The 23,065-nt window shown below is 40.9% G+C and overlaps 1 protein-coding gene across 1 annotated transcript in view; it reads left to right on the top strand.

The window, feature by feature from the left end:
• The window catches only part of taco1 (translational activator of mitochondrially encoded cytochrome c oxidase I), a 153,873-nt gene that overhangs the window by 24,596 nt on the left and 106,212 nt on the right, over nt 1–23,065 (top strand). The window contains exon 3 of the mRNA XM_083910317.1: nt 10,210–10,343. Within this exon, the coding sequence (XP_083766443.1) occupies nt 10,210–10,343 (134 nt within the window). The remainder of the gene's footprint in view (nt 1–10,209; nt 10,344–23,065) is intronic.

Genomic DNA, 23,065 nt, shown 5'->3' with positions numbered 1-23,065 from the left:
ATTCTTCAGCATGATGAAGGCTGCTCTTTCTTTCCCTATCCTGGTCTGTTTAACAGCTCATTAAAGTGCTCTGCCCATCTTCTCAGTTGTTCTTCTGTTGTGAGGGGTAGGGATGGGAATTTCAGACATTTTTAGAGTCGATTGTCGAGGTCCATGTGTCGATTTTTTTTTTTATTTTTTTTTTTTTATAGCAGCAACAACAGCAATGCGGAGATGGAAACTATTCTACAGTGTACAACATCGTTTTAGGCTCAAAAACATGGCTGTAATGTCCATTATTGACCATCAAAGCAGCGATAATAAAAATGAGGGGCAAATAAAAAGTGGAGCTCTCAGTTGGCACAGGTGTGTCGCCAGACTGCTCAGGTTTTTGAACTTACGTTTTCTTGTGTCCACCAGAGTGCAGGATCTTGACTGGGTGAGATGCCATCTTCATTTGTGTAGACGGCTTATTGTTGTGTCCCCCACCCCCGTCCTAAACATTAGCGCAAGCTTCTTCGCACTGCACGCACACACACACACACTTGGACACGCACAGCCACTTGAGAGAACTGCTGTTGTCACCATGTAGGCTAACGTAACAGGTGACTGGCCACACACTCATCCTACAAACCAGCCTTTGAGCACCACGGACAGCGGCCGAAGCTCCATAGTTACCTTACCGACCCGCGCTCACCTATTCCGATCACCAAAACAAGCCGGTGACTCGTCCTTTTTTTTTGTCGAGTTGCACACGTGTCGATTGTGGATCTATTTGTGGACAAAAAAATGTCCCATCCCTCGTGAGGGGGTTGTCATCCTTGTCCTTAAAAGGATGTGTTACTTGTTGAAATTTACCAGCTAGCTTTCTTGTCGTCATGTACAGGTCCCTCAGATTTCCCTTCCCGCTGCTTCCTCTGCCTGCTTAGCTACATCCTTGAAGTGGTCTCTCTTGTCCTTTTTAATGCTCTTTTTAACCTCCTTGTCTGCAGCTGTGTATGCTTCCTGTGCCTTTGCCTTCGCTGTTCTTCTTCAGCTTGTGTTCAATGCAGCTTTCTTTTGCTTTCTTGTTTCCTACTTCTGCAGGGTGTTGAAGGAGATCCACTCTTTGTCTTGTGGTTTCTTCTTACCCAAGACATCCTTGCATGTGTCCAGCCAGCCCTTCTTGATCTGTTGTCACTGGTTCTCGATATCTGTGTCCTCCTCTTTAAAAAGTTCCTGCAGTGGTTGGAACCTGCTAGACAGGCTGAGTTTGAATGTTGTCTGGATGTCCTTATTCTTGAGCAGGCCTACGTTGAATCTTTTACGTGAGTTGGTGGTTGTGGAGTGTTTATTCAGCCTCAGCCGTGCTGACTTCACAACAAGACGTCACCCTTACATCACTCCACAGTCGTCGGAACTTCTGGCTGATGCACATGTGGTCGATCTGATTTTCTGTGATGTGGTCGGGCGATCTCCATGTGGCTTTGTGGATTCGTTTGTGCATCAAGATGCTACCTCCTATCACCAGTTGGTTGAGTGAACACAGGTCTGTAAACCTTTCCCCATTGTCGTTCATCTTACTTAGTGCTTCCGTTCCCATTACCTCCTCATGGCCTGTGTTATCTGAACCTATCTTGGCATTGAGGTCGCCCATTAGTAGAGTGATGTCCTTGTTTCTGCTCTTGTCCAAGACTGCTTGAAGTCGCTGGTAGAAGTCATCCTTCTCTTGCTCAGCATCATTGGTAGGAGCATAGCACTGTATGACATTCAGGTTGATGTTACTTTTCTTTGTAGCAAACTTGGCAGTATGATGGGTGAGCTGACTGGCTCCCACCTGATGAGTGCTCTCTTGGCTTCCTGTGTCAGCATCAAGGCGGTTCCTTCTGTGTGGGGAGCTCCATCTTCTGTATGCCCTGAATACAATAACATCTCTCCTGTTGCTAGCCTGAGCTGTCCTGCCTGTAGCCATCTTATTTCACTCAGCCCTAGTAAAGAGATTTTATAGTTCCTGATTTCCTTAGCTACCGGTGCAGTCCTCCCTGTTTCATACATTGTTCTCACATTCCATTTCTTTATGGTTGTCTTGGGTGTCGGAAGGGGAGTGTGCCTTGCAGCTTCCTTTTGGCTTTCACTGCCCTGCGTCATAAGCCTCCTGTGTGGAGGCCCTTCCTTTCCCATGATGGTTTTTTCTCGGATTGTTATCTTCGGTGCTTCTTTAACTGGTCTTTTTTTATTCTAGGTAGGGTAGTTGGCCCTACGCTAACCCTTTTTTTTTTCTTCCTCTTGGGTGAGGTCGTCCACATTTTGTCTGGCCTCTACCACTTGACCTGTCCAGCATGGGTGGCCCTACCGGGAGTGCTGAGGGTGCTATGCACTCCCGCTGGCATGGCTCTCGGGGTCATTGAGACACACAAGCCCTCACACCGCTACAAGGCGTGGACATTATATGAGGCTACTGCACTTTATTAACATTTTTGAAACCATGCAATGCCGTCGCGTCATGCTAGGTGCACCTCTGCGTCATGGTAGGTGCACCATATATTTTCCTTTTTTTTGTCCTTTGCCAATCACACCCCTGATTATACAAGACAGTAGGGGACCCCTTTCGTGTATGCTGAACGATGTGCAGGCAATCAGCTTTACCACGGACATTTGGACATTTGAAGCTCCGACGTGTGCCCCATGTCACTGCTTAGTGTAGCCTCTTCTTCCCTGACCCTCTTTTTGGGGTCTCTGGTCGAAAATGACATGCCCAAACTAAATAGATACTAAATCTCTGCAGTTACAAAGTGTGTGTGTTATGTGGATTATCTTTGTATCAAACTAAAGATAACACTTGTGAGATTCCAAGTTTCCAAGATTTGACAAGTTTCACTGTAGATGCCACTGAGTGTCAGAGTAAATGCACATGGAACACAGCATAAATGGAGGATTTTTTTTTTCTCTCGCCTAAAAAAAAATTGAATTTTAAAGCAAATATCACCTTTAAAATATGCGGTAGGAGCTTAAAAAAGCATGGAGGTCATGTAACAACCTGTGGACATGAGCTGTGCAAAGTCTGTTGCCGCTGAAGTGAAGCGAGTAAAATGACAGAGGTTTTAGTAAAGAGATGTCTAGACGTTCTCTCTTTCCACACAGTTTGGCACCATCTGTGCCATTTGAGATTTCTTAGGTACCAAATTATTAAAAAAAATTATTTAATTGTATATACATGTCACTATTGGTCTACAGGGTTTCCCCCAGAAAACCTGCTAAGCCCGGTGGTACCTCTCGGGACCACCGGCAGCCCACGGCGTTTTTGTAAAAAAAAAAAAAAAAAAATTAAAAGTTCACAGGAAATGTTTAATTTTGACTATTATGTGTTATTGTAAGACATTTAGGCCAGTGAATCTTAAAACAAGCCATGCAATGGTTACATTTTAACATAAATATAAAAGTGGTAGTGCCCCCTCATCTGCCTCATCTGGTGCAGACAAACGGCCCTTTTATTCATGCGCACCGCCCCTGCGCTGTTCTCTTCTTCCTCTCCTGCGCCGGTTGTCGCTCCTCTGTGCTTCTGCGTCTCCAATCGGTCATTTCATATCTAAAGCAGACTGGATCATTTCTCTACGTATTTTATCCCCACATAAAAATGATGATCTTTATGACGAGGATGGAGTACAGTCACGATGAAGTGCAGGTGAGCTGAGTGAAACATGGTGACGGACTCTGAAGAGCAGAGCGCACTTTTCATCATTTTCACTCCGTGGTCTTTGTGAAAGAAGACGCTTTAACGCTGTAATTAAGGTAATAATGGATGCATCAGATAAGCTGATGTCTTTAGTTAACTGCTCAAAGAGAGAGAATGTTCTCTGGTGCAAAGTGAATGTCGCGGGGAGTTCATAATCTGCTCCGTATGTGCCCTTGTTCCCCAGTATAGAAAAATCTGCGGTGTATAATTTTTTTTTAAATAAATAAACAAGCAACTCTAGGCCTGGCAGGGGGCAAGTAAAGCCTTGCGGCCCTTACACTTGGGGAAACCCTGACATAACATTTAGATGTGAAATTACTCGTTCAGCAGAAAAGACGTGATATGAGCGCTCGCTAGCTTGTAAACTTTTGTCCCTCATCATTGGCCGTTTCTCCATATCCATTCTTGTCCGTACTTCCGTCAGTATTTGCTGTACTTATGAAAATGTCATCAGCCTCAGTCCAAGTTCTGTTCCAATTCTAAAGTATGCGAGCACTGAGTACAGTTCTCATATTCGGAAGTGTTTTCGCTCTGCCCATTTTACCAAGTATGCATCAGGTGGTGACTTAAGCTAGGGCTGGGCGGTATACCGGTTCACACCAAATAACGTTTTTTTTTTTTCGTTATGATATGAATTTTTAATATACCGCCATACCCGTGTATTTGATTACACAACATCCGCGCAGCCGCAGCGCTGCTGTCAGCTTTGCGAGTGGGCGCGCTCTGCATGTAGACGTTTCATTAATGTTTATATATTTGTTTCAATCACTGAATGAAGCCTGTCATATTTGAGACGAGTCGGGACCTTAAATTGCTTGCACAAAACTTTTGATCAGCACTCAGCATTTGTTTGTTTGTCATTTAAACCAGTGTGAGCAGAGAGCGTGAAGCCTTGTTGGCACGGGACGGGAGAGAGGGAGAGAGTGAGTGAGGTCTGCGCTCTTGGTAATTAGTTAATTTACTTATTTTTGTGTAGGTAATATGTTGTAAAATATGTTTAAACTTCAGTGGCTTCAAATTTAATTTTGCGCTTTTGTTGAGTCTGTGCTTTTTCTTTCACAAACACGTCGGCGCAGTATTTCCTTTTCTTTGGTGAAGTATAGTCCGGTGCTGGTGCTATTTCTTCAGCAACACAATAAATATGACCCTCCATCCTCAAAAATGCTAAAAACATGTCGTGTTTAACTCCTCTCAGCGTTTGCATCATCTCCACTACAACTTCCTCCTCGGTCACGTGGCATAATTTCTTCTTCGTGGCTGGAGTTGGCTTTCCCAGCGCGACACTCTGGCCCTTTCTCAATACCCAAGTATGCAATTAGGAAATACATGAGAAGTACGAGTGCTCGCCGATTACATGGGGGCACATCGCCTTTGTTCCCCGGTTTAGAAAAATCTGTGGTGTAATAAATAAACAAGCAACGCTTAGCCTGGTGGGGGGTTAGTAAAGCCTGGCGGCCCACCAGGCTTATAATGCACTGGGGGAAACCCTGGAAGGGTGAATGTTAATGACGAGATGCACGGGTGGTGCCACAAATGAGCGGTCACAATTCCCCAGCCTAGCACTCCTTCTCCTCTCGATGACCGCATTTCAGTCACATTATGTCAATTTCTGCCATATTCCACGTTTAATAGTAGATTCTGTAGATTTTTATAGGCCATTTACGCGATTTCGTCCACGATTCCGTTAATGTGGAAATCATAGGACCCTAAGTTTACAACCTTACCTGTATCTAGGTACAGTATTCTATCAAAATGTAGTTAAATACTATGTTTATGAGGCGGAAGGCCCATGAATGTCCAAAGTGTACATTGTTGTCCTGACACCTCCAGCATTCCAAGTTTTCAAACACACCAGCCCTGTATGTAAGAAATAGTCCTTGACAAAAGTCTTGTCACTTATCCATTTTGTAGAAACAACAGCTTATAACCTGACTTTTAATTAATCCATTGGTTTTAGAAATGGCTCATATGAAAGCTAAAAATGTTTGGTGGAAAAATCATGGTCTGGGGTTACATCCAGTGTGGCGGTGCGTGAGAGATTTGCAGGGTGGAAGGTAATATCAATTGCCTAAAATATCAAGAAGTATTAGCTACCTCTTACATTCCCAACCATAAAAGGGGTCAAATTTTGCAGCAGGAGAGTTGCACGATACCTGCGGTATGTCGTGGTGCCAAATCGTAACGGTTCCTGCGATACTAGAAATTCTACACGACAGTAATACCGTGGATTACGATATACTGATATACCAGTGCCAATTTCCGCGACATAGCCGCCGCGTCTTCTCTTCTCCCGGCCTCCTGACTTCTCACTGCATGCTACTCCCTTGTAAACAAACCCACATTGCTACTCCTGCAACCGCACCACACAGCTGCTGAATGAGTGGCTGTTTGTCTGTTACTGGTGACGTCCGGGGATATGACAGGCTGTTTCTGCACGCTGGGTCCGCCCGTCTGTTAGCTGATTGGCTGTTTGTGTGTTTCTGCCGGCAAGAACGAACTCCATGAAAACGGCTCCGCTTCGATAGAAATTCGCTTCAAAACAAACAACAAGCTAAAGTTCTGTCTCGTCCAGATGCGCGCATGGTTTACAGTCACAAACACGAGACAACACACTCACCATGGCAGAAGCATCGGGCCGAGCAGAGAGTCTGCCGCCGCGTCGTCGTCAGTGGCTCCCCTAACTTTAACTCTAAAAACCAAACTCCAAAATCACAGTTGGAAATATTTTGGCTTTAACCCTGTAAGACCCAAATTAAGAAACACCTAAAAAAAAATTATTTGACCTTTCAGATGTTGTTGTAGGAGGCCTTTTATGCAGAAATCAAAGAGTTTTTGGAAAAAAAATGTTTATGTACGTCATTAGAGAAACGTTTGCAACGTTGGGCTTTGGTGGTAGCAGAATTTCTGTATTTGTACTCACTTTGTCTGAACAACAATTCACAACAACTAAGGGTTCATTTGCAAGTTTGATTGCTTACTTAGCTCCATAAATGTATATAACATTTAAAAATAATCACACATTAGTCATATTTTTTTGAAAGCATTTATTAAAAATAATAATAATAATAATAATAAAAAATAAACAGGATAAAACTCTAGCTTTTTCTAGCAACTTCTTCATTTCTTTTTTCTTTTCATGACAAACTTTCATTGTTAGTGAAAGTCCTAAAAACAGTTCTTGTCCTCTGCAAATCAAAGGCGAACATTACACTTGCTGCATTGTGTGTTGGTGAATCCTTTACTGCAGCATCCTCTCCCTGTCTTCATGTCCTTGCGTACATCCAATAGCAGGTGTGCACATCTCTTGGATGGTCTCTTCTGAGCATTCAGAGGCTTCATGATGTCACTGTCTGTGTTTCTGGGCTCTCTTTGCCTGAAGATGATATCCAGACCAGAAAAATCAGTGTTGTGACTGATGAAATATTTTTTAGGCCAGCGACACTTGTCACAGTGCATGGTGTGTTTGTGTGTTTTTGGCTCAAGTCCATGTAATTATCAGCTGGACAGTCCATGGTGGTTGGTTTTCTTCGTCCACTTGTTGACAGACATCTTCATCTGAGTCTTCATCACTCTCATCAGTGTCATTGAGTTCCATCTCAACTTCACTCTCTCCAGTTTGGATGATATCAATCACATCCTGCACACTGTATCGCGGCTCTCTACTTGCTGGTGGCATTCTGAATGTATAAATATGCTTTTTATATAGTAGTACATAATCTGAAGGAATAGATAGGGTGGTGGACCAAGTCCTCTGGGTAGAAATGCTTTCAAGGCAGACAATACTGTTGTAAGTCGCTTTGGGCTAAAGCATCTGCTAAATGCTCTAAATGTAAATGTAATTGTCTGAGCCTATGGTCTCTACTTATCATACTAAAAGAAAAACATGCAAACCCCCACTTACATCCACAGCCCACATTCGGGAACATTTGCACCTTTCCCAGAACTGAATTGTCTGTTGATATCCTCTTTGTGGACAAAGACATGAGATTTTAGCTCAGTCTGATGAAATTAACTATATATATTTTTTTAGACATAAAACTTTTAAATCAGTCAAATTTGACCAGAACGCAACACAAGGGTATAATGTATGTAATGTATACTGTTCATGTATAAAGAAAATCCTCTGTTTCAGGCCGTGGTGTTGTGGAGGGAATACAACCTGTCTGTGTCCACTGCAACAAGCCTGCTATTTTTGCTACCACCAAGACCCAGTGTTGTAAAATTACAACAAATATGTAACAAGCTCTAAATGAAATTTGATGCATCTATTCCACAATAACTAAATATGTACATGTTCTACACATTCATCCAAAAAAAATATAAAAGTCATTTTACTTACTTTAATCTGATGAATCCAGTCCAATGAAACAAAGAGATTTTGTTTGGAGGAAATCTTGAAAAGTTGTGTGTGTTCATGGCCAAGTGGGACTTTTAAACAAATGTAACATCCACTAACATTGTTAGACTGAACAATAAGACCCAATGACTATGTACATGTGGTAAAATACCAGATAAAATATAATAGATTGTTTTTAGGGATGGCTAAAGTTAACGTTGTAATTTTACAACCGTGGGTCTTACAGGGTTAAACAAGGCACAGGGGGTAAAGAAATAGACTACGGGCTTCCACTGTGCAGGCGCTGCCACCAAGCTATAGGAGCCAAAGGAGGGAACACCTCCAGTCTCATAAAACACCTGCAGTGTCGTCACACAGATTTATATGTCGAATACCAGGTTCGTATGCCCTGTTTATTTTCTCATTGGCTAATATTAGACTATAGGCTCCGTGTACAGGCTGAGGTATGAAGAGTTAAAGGACGTCAAAGTATAAAGATAAAAATATAGTTTTCACAGGGAATCAGTTCCTGTTTGTTGTATTTTGTCATCTATGGTTAATTATGTTGTTGAGAAGAAGCATTGTTGTCAAATAGATTTTTTTTAAAGACAGTGGATTTGTTATCCTAAGTAGATTATTTATATTAGTTAAACATAAATTAACGTGCAAAGGAAACTGAATGATTATTTAATTTCAACCATATACACTCTAACTTTATTTATTTGTTTTCATTGCTTATATGCTTTTGTTCATGTACTCTTGTTGACCCAGTTATGAACTAAAACCGTTCAGTCTAATTCTTACTTCACCAATTGTATGTTTATCATGCACCAAATAATATTATAAGTAATTAATAAGTATTTATAACTTGTACAAATACATTGCAGTTCATAAAAAAAAAAAAGGCCACAGTATCACGATACTACCCGGAACCGTGATACTTTGTCTGGTATTGTACCGTGGTTACTCATTTTGGTATTTTGACAACAATAGCTCCATCGCATACTTCCATCTTTACATCAAAATTCCTCAAGGTGAAGAAGATCGAGGTGCTCCAGGACTGGCCAGCCCTGTCACCAGACATGAACATCATTGAGGGTAGAATGAAAGAGGAAGCATGGAAGACTAAACCAAAGAATCTTGCTGAACACTGGGAGGCATGCAAGACTGCTTTCTTTGCTATTCCTGATGACTTCATCAATAAATTGTATGAATCATTTTCAAACCTCATGGATGCAGTCCTTTAATTATATATGGATCTCACAGCACCACCACTTAATTCACTGATGTTATGCAACATATTTTTGTATTTGAAGTAAATTATTTGTTTAATTTTCACATTACTCTCTGTAGGCTCAAAATCTGACCTTTCTGTGTTCATTAAATGATCAATCGTTCTTCAGTGAAGCAAATTTATTTTAATATATTAAACATAATTTGTGAGGGTTTAGCTTTCATATCAGCCATTTATAAAACCAATGGATGCATTAAAAGTCAGGTTATGCTGTTCTACAAAATGGATACGTGACAAGACTTACAAGACTGTACATCTGTGAATGACAACTTTAGGTCAGTTTCCCATATCCCTATAAGGGACTATATATTAGAGTCTGAGGCCGTAAGGATCATTGCGGAGTTAGCAGAGGTTTCATGGCCGAACCAAACAATTGTTAGGAACTTCTCTAACATGTCACTGTTTGGTGGGACTAATGAAGGGGAGTCGAATACCTGCACCAGTAGGTGTCTTAACTGAAAATATTCCATTGTTGATTATGTGGTCGAAATTGTGCAAAGGAATTTGGACTGGGAGAGCCTGTAGCAAGTAGTTGAATTTCCAAGCACAAATCTTTTTAATGATGTTCGTCTTGCCCCATATAGAGAGATACAATCGAGACCACCGCTTTATTTCAGCCCGCAGTTTGCCACGAGGGGGTCAAAATTTGTTTTGATCAGATCCATCCATATGGGGGAAATATTAAACTGATAAATTGAATGCCTTTTAAGGCCAGGCAAAAGTGCCTGACTGAAAGAGAAATTTGAGACAATATGGTGTGAGAGGTAGAGCCTCACATTTTGTCCAGTTGATTTTAGAACCCGAAATTGATGAGAACTTGTCAATAATTTTAAATAGAGATGCAAGAGAATCAGGATCCGTAACGGTTTCTCTTTTGTGGTTCTACAGGAAAAGGCCAAACCGGCCTCTTTGCACACATTTGAAGCTCGGGGACCTGGTGGATGTTTGCTGCTCATCGAGGTCCTCACTGACAACAATTCTCGTAGCCACCAGGAAATTAAACGTCTGCTCAACAAGAACGGGTGAGGATTCTTTGTGTTGCACAGATTATATGTACACAGATAATCATGCACATAATGCTTAGAAATCGCTGTGTACACTTGCTGTGTGTTGATAGAACAAGACAGAAAGAAGATCTATAGAGTTACTAGAGGTGGGCTTTTAAACATTGTGTTGTTTTGAATGAATTTCCACACACCTTGAATTAACCTTTGTTGAATTAACATATTTTTGCTTTATCTTTACACTCAAATTGCAATTTACACAAGTTAAAAACTAGGGTTTGTGTGATATAGAGAAAAAGTAAAGTCTCAAACCACCTGGACTGCCCCATCTTCCATTGCCCTCTGTGAACCAGGGAGTGGTGATATCACATTCCATTGCTTTGGTTGTTTTTCGGCCAATCAGTTGCTCGACGGCCACAGGGAAAACATATGGCTACTTAATATACAGCCGAGGCAGCGGAGGCTCCTCACTGCTGCTGTGGAGCTGTGTGTGTTCACCGTTGAATGAAGATGGACAAGGAGAAACGCAGAAGAACTTAATTGTGGCTGTACTTCTTAATAAAGACAGAGATACAAATCTCACTTCGTGTTAGCATTTGAGCTAACTGACTTTATGCTAGCGTGTTAGCATAAACGTTAGCAAACTTCATTGTTGCAAACTTTCACAGTAGTTATGTCTGAGATGATGACATGATTCCAGCACCCGAAACCTCTTCTTAACCTTCTATTGTATCTTCTTATGGGGTAAGTTTTCATACATTATTAATCTACGTTATGTTTATGTATTCTTTTTTTTTGCATTGCTAGGAGTAAATTCACATGGCTTACTTTTAATTTGCACTTTCATATTCAAAGTGAAACACTGTGTGGTGATACTGGACTCTAATTGAAAAATATATATACTATAACGACAATAGAGGATGATTATTTCTATTTCACTTTACTGGAACACATCCAGAAAATATCTATGTAGTTTTTTGTTTTTGTTGAGTCGATGTGCGCCCACCTCGACACTTGGGCCCTGAGCTCATCTCTCGTTCATTCACTGTTTGCTGTTGTAGTTATTATCAGTGCCGTCCATGCGGATGTTGGGCTGTGGAGGAAAAGCCATGTTTTACTTCCTGTTAAGTGCGTTACACTTTCTGTTGGGAGGACATCGTTTGCATTTTCAGGATAGGTCCCTGGTCTCACATATCAAGTTCCGTGCAGATCGGTCAATGTACATTAAAGTTACATTTTACTCACTGTTTCGGCGGTTCCACTTCCTGTCAGGAGGTCGTCTTTTGCTGACATGGTCAGAGCAGGTTTGTGGTCTCACATATCACTTATTAGGAGGATACAACAATCCCTGTTATAGCAGCATAAAGAAGTGTGAAATGAAATAAACTTGACTTGACTTGACTTGTAATGTTATATCCAGCAACCAGGGGGCGTTTTTTTTTTTAAATTGAATATTTTCATATAGACTTCTTCAGGGTCTGACTGTCATCAATCCAAGGAAGTTTAGTTCAGATTGGAACAGGATTTGCACAGTTGTAACAGTTTGTTTTTTGTTGCACAGTAAATGGCATAGTCTGCCGTCACCAGGGGGCGCTGTTTTAGACATTGAATATTGTCATATAGACTTCTTAAGGGCATCAATCCAGGGAAGGACATTGGATCCTCCATTGCAAAGTCATAAGAGTTTCTGTCTGTTTTTACAAATCAGAATGTTTGCCAACATTGGTGCCCCCTATCTCGTACGCCATGCGGCATTTAAAAAAAAACCTTCGATAACTTTTGATCCTCAACTGGTCCACATTGACCTCACCAAGTTTGAAGGTGATAGTACAAAAGCTCTACGACAAGTTCGTTCAAATACCAAATGTAGTTCTGTCTGCTGTCACCAGGGGGCGGTGTTTTCTAAATTGAATATTTACATATAGACGTCTTCAGTGTCTTAACTATCATCAATCTAAGGAAGTTTGGTTGAGATTGGAACAGGATTTGCAACGTTATAACAGTTTGTTTTTGGTTGCACAGTAAATGGCATAGTCTGCCATCACCAGGGGGCGCTGCTTTAGACATTGAATATTGTTATATAGAATTCTCCAGGGCATCAATCCAGGGAAGGACATTGGATCCTCCATCGCAAAGTTATAAGAGTTTCATTGTCTGTTTTTACAAATCAGAATGTTTGCCACCTTTGCAACCCCATATCTCATACGCCATGCGACATTAAGAAAAAAAAAAAAAAAACGTTTGATAACTTTTGATCCTCAACTCGTCCACATTGACCTCACCAAGTCTGAAGGTGATAGCACAAAAGCTCTAGGACAAGTTCGTTCAAATATCAAATAAAATTTGTCACCAGAGGGCGCTGTTTTCGAAATTGAATATTTTCATATAGATGTCTTCAGGACTGTAGGAACATCAATCCAAGGAAGATTGGTTCAGATTGGACTAGGCCTCGCAAAGTTATAACAGTTTGTTTTTTTGTCGCAAAAATCCGACTTTGCACCGTGCACATGGCAACACCGTTAAACAATGCGCTATCATATTCAACACGCATCATCTACCATGTGTTTACAGTGTTTTCACTCATTTTGAGTTGGATACGACAATTTCTGTAAAAGTAATTACCGTAATTAATAATCTTAAATTAACTTTTTTTTTTGTATATTTTCTACCACCACCAGAAGGCAATGGTTTCAAACTTGATCATTTTTGCATAGTTGTCTTCAGAAACTACCCATCATCAATCATGGCTAGTTTGGTTCCGACTTGACCTTCCATCGCAAAGTTATAAGAGTTTCGTTGTCTGCGGCGAAAAACCTGAATTTTCGCCAAATTGCCGCCCCCTATCTTGTGCGCCATGCGATATTTAAAAAAAACTTTCCAATTGATTCCGTTCCTCAACTGGTCCACAGCAACCTCACCAAGTTTGAAGGTGATCACTCAAAAAATGTAGGACTAGATAGATTTTGTAGCATTGGTGCAAATTCGCCAAACACGCCCAAAAATGGCTGTTCAGTCCAAGATGGCGGCCTTCCTGTTGCCTTTGGATCATGGTCATAATGTAATTTTTTCTTCGTCCTGACCTTCTACACGTGTACCGGTTTTCGTGCATGTACGATAATTGTGGTGTTCAGGGTTCATTTTATATTTTCAAAAATCCGACTTTCCATCTTTTCCATGGCAACGGCGTTTAATGATTCGTCATCATATTGTACGGCAAAGTCAGAGGGCACTTCCTGTTTAAAATGGCCGACTTCCTGTTGGTCAAAGGCGTGTCTGTAAATGTGTTCATGGAAGTGCCACTTGCCTCACATGTCAAGTTTTGGAAAGATCGGACAATGTTAGGCTTTACTTCCTTTTATGGGTGTTCCACTTCCTGTTGGGAGGTCATTGTTTGCAGACATGTTCAAGACAGGTCCCAGGTCTCACATATTAAGTTCTGTGCTTATCGGTCAATGTACAGCAAAGTTAGAGGGCACTTCCTTTTTAAAATGGCCGACTTCCTGTGGGTGTAAGGCATCTCCGTAAACGTTTTCAGGGAAGTTCACTTGTCTCACATGTCAATTTTCGTGCAGATCGGACAATGTTGGAGTTTACTTCCTGTTTCGGGCATTCCACTTCCTGTACGGAGGTCATCTTTTACAGACATGTTCAGGACGGGTCTCTGGTCTCACATATAAAGTTTCAGGTGGATACAGCAATCCCTGTTAGAGAAGCATGAAAAACTATAAATGTAATTCTGTCTGCTGTTAGCAGGGGGCGCTGTTTTCGAAATACAATATTTTCATAAAGACATGTTCTGCACGGGTCTCTGGTCTTAAATATTAAGTTACAGGTGAATACAGCAATCCCTGTTGGAGCAGAATGAAATACTGTAAATGTAATACTTCAGGGCCGGCCTGTCATCAATCTGAGCAAGTTTGGTTCAGATTGGACCAGGATTTGCAAAGTTATAACAGTTTGCTTTTTTGTCGCAAAAACCTGAATTTGCGTGGTTGCCATGGCAATACCATTAAACAATTCATCATCCTATTGTACATGCATCATCTATCATGTGTTTTGAGTGCTTTCAGTCATTTTGAGTGGGATACGATATCTGTAAAAGTTATTCCAAAATTCTTAAAGAAACTTTTTTTTGTATGTTTTCTGCCACCACCAGGAGGCGCTGTTTTTAAAATTGATCGTTTATTCATTGTCTTCTTCAGCAACTACTTATCATCACTCACAGCAAGGTTGGTCTGGATCGGACCTTTCATTGTAAATTTATAAGTGTTTTGTTGTCTGCGGCGAAAACCCCCCAGAAATTTGGCGCCCCATATCTCATGCACCATGCGATATTTAAAAAAAAAAAAACTTTCCAATTGATTCCATTCCTCAACTGGTCCACAGTGACTTCAGCAAGTTTGAAGGTGATCGCTCAAAAACTGTAGGACTAGATAGATTTTGTAGCATTGGTGCAAATTCACCAAAAAAAAACAAAAATGGTTGTTCAGTCCAAGATGTCGGCCTTCCTGTTGCGTTTGGATCATGGTCATTATGTAATTTTTTCTTCGTCCTGACCTTCTACACGTGTACCGATTTTCGTGCATGTACGATAATTGTGGTGTTCAGGGTGAATTTGGACAGGGGGTGCCACGCTTATTGGCCCCCCCACTTCCAATTTTCCACGCTTTTTCACTGAACGTTTTAAATTCGTAAATTTTCACAAGGACTGATGCGGTCGCAAAAATCTGTGAGTTTTGGGGCATGGGAAAGGCCTCAAAAATGCGATTCATCTGGCGGAAAAATAATAATAATGAGAAGAATTCCTTGCATAATTCCTTGTATAATCCCTACAGTTTCAATAGGGTTCTTGCAAAGTCATGCTCGTACCCTAATAATAACTATTTCAGTTTCAATAGGTTTCCTGCACAGTCGTGCTTGAACCCTAAAAAAGCAAACAAAAAAACATCCTCTACAGATGTCAAGTATTTAGCTTGATCTACCCTTACACTTAAACAATAACACAGCTCTGTTAATACTGGAGTGAAAACTTAATTAATGTTACTGGTAAATCCTCACTGCATGAAAAGTGGGATTTGTGGCAGTAGAGCTCAGGCACGTGACGTAATGACGTCACGTGCCTGAGCTCTACTGCCACAAATCCCACTTTTCCTGCATTACCTTGCGTGTCCGCCAAGTTGGAGGCTTCCTTTACTTCCTGTACTTCACTACTACTGCTTGGACCACTGCGCACTGTAGACATACTCTTCTCAGTCGCGTGTCTTAGTTTTCTTAATTTGGCGTTACTTACCATCTCAACCATGTTAAACCATTGCTGTGTCGTGGGGTGTAATCACATTGGGAGAAAGATCGGCAATGGATTAAATTTTCACCGCTTTCCTGCTTGGAGGCGCAACCAAGGAGACCCAAGTATCCGAGTTGTCGGCTCACTTGGATCGCGGCTGTAACAAACGACGACCAAACAAAACCTTCCCCAGTATCCCGATGTCGATGCGTGTGTAATTGATAACTGTGAGATTCTGGACAAACTGTTACCTGGGGATTAGGTGTTGGCCGATCGCGGCTTTGACATACAGGACAGTGTGGGACTTATGTGTGCTGAGGTAAAGATCCCCACGTTCACAAAAGGACGTTGTCGGCTTAATGCAAGAGATGTGGATAGAAGAAGAAAAATTGCCCACCTCCGAATTCATGTGGAAAGGACGATTGGAACCATCCGCAACAAGTACATTATTTTGTCAGATAAAGTATCGATTCACATGGTGCATGCAAGGATGAAGTCACGACATTCCTTGATAAGATTGTGTCTGTATGTTGTGCTCTGACAAACATGAGCCAGAGTGTTATGTTGAAATAAATGTGCATTAAATACAGCCATAAGTGTCTATTGCATGTGAGCTTCCTACTCACAGTTCGTTCTGGAAGGACAGAGATACGGTGTTGTTTGCGTAAATGTGTGTGTCCACGGAAAAGATACTCAAGTCTCAGGGAGCAATTGAGTTCGCGACCGGCTCAAATTAGCATTTGAGAACGTCAGACCTGCGCTGACTGACACAAACAACCATTGGATGAAACCACAGACAGTTCCTAAGTAAAATCCTCTGTGATTGTGTGTCACATAGGGGGAGGAGCCAGCTGGGTGTTACGTCAGCAGAGTAGTGAAATCAGCTGTTCTGTACCTGCATTGTGTGAACTGAGAGGGTGAGAGGAGGAAGCTCCTACTTTGCTGACCGCTTACACGTACCGCTTACACACTGACCAGTATGTAAGAAACTCACTGTTGATTGACCTTTGCCCAAATAAATAACCAAAAACTGCAATCATATGGAGTCCACAGTGTTTATTGCCAGAAGAAGCGCGTCCGGGAAGTAGTTTTCAAAAGTTCCTTCACTTAGCCTCTGTTTTAGCCTCTTTAGCTGTACACAAGTAGTACAATTAGTGCTGCTCCATGTGTGTATATATACACACACACACGTATGTATGCGTTTGTCTAATTTACCAGTTAGTTTAGTAAAATGTCACACTTAGTACTTAGTATTAAGGTCAAGAAAAAACATTTTTAAATCAGAGAGTTTCCACCAAATTTCACAGTGGAATTGTGGGGCGACTCAAGCTCAGTCAGCAAATAAAAAATACAGTAACGTCAGATACATTTACTTATACTCCTACATAAACTGTCAAGTTTTTTTTTCCCCTTAAAATCTTACCCTTGTATGGAGTCATAACGCCTGTTGTTTCCCTCTGAGTTATGAAGACGAGAGAAACATATTTACTGCAATTTTGGGATTGTGCACCCTTCTTTTCCTCTTCAAATCAGAACAGCCACAGTTTGTTTGCACTGGATCCACAGCTGCTTCCTCCAGAGACGCCAGTCTGACCTCAATGGATGCCATTTTGGTGTCTGGGTCCCTATGGGAGTATACAATGTGTGAACATTTTATGCTCTAAAGTATTTGGATTCTACAAAATTACAATTTTACTTACTTTTGCTGTTCACATGTTCTTTCAAGGTACCAATTGACAGCTGAGTGGCACAGTTTTAGCGTCTGTTTTAGTGTCTGTGTGGATAAAATGGCCCTGGAATTGAAAATAGTAAAGATTAAAATAATATTAAGGATCATACAAAAAAGACTGGCATTACTTTACATGAATCTTCGTCATATTTACAATAAGTTGTTCTCTACTCGAAAATAATACACGTCTTTAGCTTTAGCTGCATATCTCAAGTGTTTCAACATATATAGGATAATAAACACACATTTCCTGCATGGCCTGCAATCAGCCATTAGCCTGGAGAACGTTATGTTTGCTGGCATGAGAGACACACACACACACGTAAATGAAACACGGGCAGTACCACGTGCCCGTGTTTGAATAACACTTTGAATAACACTTCTCTGTGAAGTGGTTAGCACATACAGTTTTTTGACTGAATAAATAAAAGATATCCACTCTGCTTTTATGTCCTCATAGACAGGAAGAATGTGGAGTGTCTGGTGTTGGTTATTACAACCTAATACAGACCAAACGCTCGCTGATTTATTATGAGCCATGTTCTCAATCGCTACGCTGAGCAGACTGATGCTCTTCTCTTCTTCTTTTTATTTTACCGGTATATGCATCTATAGGTGCACTACCGCCCCCTAGGTGTACTTAGTTTTGTTGTTAATATCATGTCCAAAGCCACTGCATTCAAACATGTCCTTGCTAAAGTTTCTTGGCTTCATCTCCATCCACACAGACATTTTAATGACAGCCAGTAGAAGTTTGGAGTTTGCAGGGAACAGACACATCACACCCAAAATGGTTTCTCCCTGTAGAACACATTGCTGGAAGATGTGTTGTAAACACATCCACTGTGCAGTTAAGCTGGAACTCTCTGGAAACCGCTGAAGTGTAAACATTTACATTTTTTCATATCTAGAACCTTTTCTTTTTTGAGGGCAGTTTATATAGATATTGTTATACAATATGAAACATGTTTACTGTTTTAAACTGTCAGGCACAATTATAGATTTTTTTAAAGTTATTTTCTTATGTTTTCTCATCATTCATAGTAAAGTTACCATGAACAGCTGGGAATCTACACACAATGTTGATACATGTCATTAGTAAGTTTAAAGGTGTGGTGTTATAATCCAGTTTTTAACCACATAATACAATTAAATAATACTCCTCTGGCTCTTCAAAATGTAAACTGAAATTCCTTCTACAGGGAAACAAACCAAGAACAAAACTTACATCTTTTGAGCAAAACTCAATGGCTCCTGAGACTGTAACTTCTCCATGGAGACACACACTCCTGATTTGCATTTGAACAGATGAACAGGTCTCCACAGTTCCAGGCACATTTAAATGCAATACATAATCACAACAATCACTATTTAATGTAACTATATGAATCAGCTGTAGATATATCATCTATATCGATTGTCCCGTCGCCTCTGACGTCAGATCAAAGGCTATTGGCACACGTAATGGAAACTCACCCTGACTGAATTAACACAGATGAAACCAGGGGTGAACTGGGACTAAAAAGCCGTTGTGATGATCCGCTTTATTTATTTATTTATTTACTTATTGACAAAAAAGTCACACATCCATTGAAATTAGACCAATGTGTAATCTTCAGAGAAACAGCAGAACTCGCTCCCTGGCAGCTGTCAGTGAGCTGCAGGTGAGTCAGGAGGAGAGCGCAGCACCTTCCTTTTTTTTTTTTTACGGCAACATCCAGTCCATAGTTTTCTTTGTTTGATACGTCAAGTAATGATGGAGCTGTCCAAAATACAGACGCAGGATTAAAGTAATAATAATAATAATAATTAGGGCTGTCAAAAGATTACAATTTTTAATCAGATTAATCACAGGGTAGCTGGCGATTAATCACGATTAATTACCATTCGTAAATATGCCAAAAAAATTCAAATTTTTTTTTTCACACATTTTTAGAGTCGATTGTCGAGGTCCACGTGTCAAATCCTTTGACTTTTTTTTTTTTTTACATGCATTCTGCACTTCCGTTGAGTCTGCTCTTTCTCCATGTGGACAACAAATAGGGCGGTCTTAACCACTTCTGCGGCTGTAGTCAATTGTGGTCGCAATCTTAGTAGTTCACCCGCAAAACGTAATCCAGTAGCAGGCGCAGTCTTTATGCTCGCGCACGCAATTTAGCGCTCTCTATTTAGTATCTTAGTAAATCAGGCCCCAAGTTGCTAATTTCTGGTATGACTACTGTCAAATATGATGACTAATCGTTAAACGGTGTTGCCATGGCAATGATAAAAAGCCGGATTTTTGCGACAAAAAAGCAAACTGGTATAGCTTTGCGAATCCTGGTCCGATCTGAATGAAAGATCCTCAGATTGATGAAAGGCCGGCCCTGAAGACATTTATATGAAAATATAAAATTTTCAGTGCCCCCTGGTGACAGCATACAGAATTACATTTACAGTTATTCATGCTGCTCTAACAGGGATTGCTGTATCCACCTTAAACCTAATATGTGAAACAAGAGACTCGTCCTGAACATGTCTATATGAAAATAATCAATTTTCAGCGCCCCCGGTGATAGCAGACAGAATTATTGTAGGAGCCATTTTTCATGTTGTGTAGGTATTTACTTTTCCACAAGGGTGCAGTATTGTTTCTGTTCCTTTCTTTTACCCCAGAATCTGCCCCAGCTGTTAGAGATCAGGAGAGCTGATTAGTTTGAGTTGAGTGGTGGTGGGAGAGACACAGTTTTTACACGACAGCCAGAGAATCAAAAGAAGCTTTTTGTTTGTCAACTTGCCTTATCCTTTTTGTTGAAATAAACGGGAACCTCACCCAAAGACATCATAACCTTCGCAACCTTTCTTTTTTATTCACTCTGGAATCGAGTTAAGAACCATCCCAAACCACCATCAGGTGACAAGTTTTTTTTTTTTTTGAATAGTCACCACACAAGTAAAAACTGTTTGCCCTGGATGGAGGACAAGGCAAAGGAGCTTTGCCTTGGATGGAAAGAGGCTGCTGTGTGGATCAAGAGGAGGCCATGGAGCTTGCAACCCCTTCCCCCTCTTCACCAGACAGAGCCAGATGAGAAAGGTAAAGGAAACAGCAGACAATAAAACTGCACGAACAAAGAAACTGAGCCTGTTTGAGTGATTTAATGGAACTGGACTGTGTTGATGCATTGGATTTTGGAACTGGATGTCATGAATGTTGATGAATGGAAAAGGTAATGAAAATGGAAAGCTAATTGGAAAATGGAGGAAAATGATCATCACCTGTGAATGACTGCTATTGTCTGCTGACGTCACATGTTGACATATTGACAGTGTGGAAATGGAGAAAAATGCTGATGTTGAAAATGTTATTCTTGAGGAGCGTGTTGCAAAAAGTGATGTTGCAACTGCAAACAGTGATGTTGCAAAACTTGAAGAACGTGCTGTAAAAAGTGATGTTGCAAAAAGAGAGAGAAAATTAACTGCAAAAGGTGTTTCATTTCTAATCGAAAACCTACAAAAGAACCGGAAGTTAACCTTGAATCAAGCATCCAAAATCAAGTTGCAGATCGAAGATCTGTTATCTGTCAAAATAACAACTGATTCTTTGAGCAATGTTGAAAATCTTATAAAGGAGTTTAATAAACTGTGTGATGCTGCTGCTGAAACTCATGATGCATTGTTGGAAATGCCACTGCCTGAAGAAGAATGGAAAAGGCAGCAAACATGGTTTGAACAGAAATTTAAAGCAAATGAAAAGTTCATGTGTGATGTGTATAAATGGTTGAAGGATGCTCAAACACATTGTGACAAAGAGTCTGTACTTCAGGAGGATGAGATTCAACCCAATGATAGTATTTCAAATGTTTCCCCCCTTGGAAAAACACGGGTCTCATCTAAGTCTAAATCTTCGTCTAAATCTTCCATCACAAGCTCTGCATGCTTACGAGCAAAAGCTGAAAAGGCAGCACTAATCCAACACATGGCTGCTCTGAAGAGGAAACATGCACTGGAGGCTCAAGAGGAAAAACTGCATGCAGAACAGGAAAGATTGAAAAGACAAAAGGAACAACTGGAAATGGAAACCCAACTAGCTGCTGCTACAGCTAAAATAGCCATACTGGAAAGCAGTGTGGTGGGAAGTGGTTCTACACCATCTGATGGAATGGACTCATATTTCAATAAAGCCACAAAATCAAAAATGGAAATGTCACAAAGGTCAAAGTCAGAACCAGTGCAACAACCACCCTCACAGCAACCACCCTCACACCTGCATGATGCACGCCCTAAGGAAAGAAAATCTGCCCAAACACAACCATGGGAAACCCTCACTTCAATACAACCCATGCAATCCCTACAAAGACCACCAGGAGGCCATACAACTGTCTTCAATTCACTGCAAGGTCACAGGTCAAGCAATGTTTGTACCACACCACAAATGAACACAAATGAAAATAAAATACAGGACATTGGCAACATTATGCAGCGACAAACAGAAATCACTGCTCAGCTGGTTCAACAACAACACTCAGCATCTCTTCCACCTCGAGCAATACCCATATTTGATGGTGACCCTCTACAGTATGGATCTTTTATCATGGCCTTTGAGCAGGGGGTTGAAAGAAAAGTCAATAATCTCCAGGACTGCTTGTACTACCTAGAACAGCACACCAGGGGGCAGCCTAGAGAACTGGTCAGAAGCTGCTATCACATGCCAAATGATCAAGGCTATCACAGAGCCAAGTATTTGTTAAAGGAACACTTCGGCAATGAAATGAAGATTGGGGCAGCTTACATGGAAAAAGCTTTAAGTTGGCCACCAATAAAAGCTGAAGATGTTGCCGCTCTTCAAACATACATGTTGTTCTTGAGAGGATGTTGCAACATGATGGAAAGTCTACAATATATGGCAGAAATGAATGTACCATCAAACCTGAAACAGCTTGTGATGAAACTGCCCTACAAATTAAAAGAAAGATGGAGAGAAGCTGTTTGTGACCTACAGGAGAGACGAGGAAGTAGAGTTTTGTTCTCTGATTTGGTCAACTTTCTGGAACATCAGATCAAAATTCTCTCTGATCCTGTTTTTGGTAACCTACAAGACACACAAACTGCTACACTTAAAGGAAAAGCTCCCCCAAGATTTCCACCCAGGAATAAAATTCCAGCAACTGTGGCAGCTGTAAACACTTCAGCAGGTATAAGGTCTGCACCGCTCTACCATGCCTTTTCTTTATCAAAAAGCAAGAATACATCATGTTGCATATGTAAAGAGGATCACGCAATAGAAGATTGTGTACATCTTAAGAACAAAGTGCATCGTGAGAAACTTGATCTTTTAAGGCAAAGTGGTGTTTGTTTTGGTTGTCTAAAACCAGGTCATATCAGCAAGAGCTGCAAAAAACGTCTAACATGTGATGTATGTAACTTCAGACATCCTACAATGCTTCACAATCCAACTAAATTCAGAACATTTGAACAGTCAAACAACACTGTTGTCCCTCAGCAGACCTGTGCTCACACTGGGGCCGGTACACAGAAATGTGTTCTCTCAATTGTACCTGTACAAGTAAAGGTTAAGAATGGAAACAAAATTTTGACCACTTACGCTTTCCTTGATCCAGGAAGCTCAGCTACCTTTTGTACAGAACGCCTGATGAGACAGCTGAACATGGACAGTAAACAAACACACATCTTCCTGCGAACTATGGGACAAGCACACACTGTAAAGACTCATGTTCTGACTGGACTGGA

Source organism: Microchirus variegatus, assembly GCF_963457635.1.
Source record: "Microchirus variegatus genome assembly, chromosome: 2".
Lineage (NCBI taxonomy): Eukaryota > Metazoa > Chordata > Actinopteri > Pleuronectiformes > Soleidae > Microchirus > Microchirus variegatus.
Note: the sequence above shows the minus strand (reverse complement) of the source record. Positions and strands in the feature narration are given on the sequence as shown.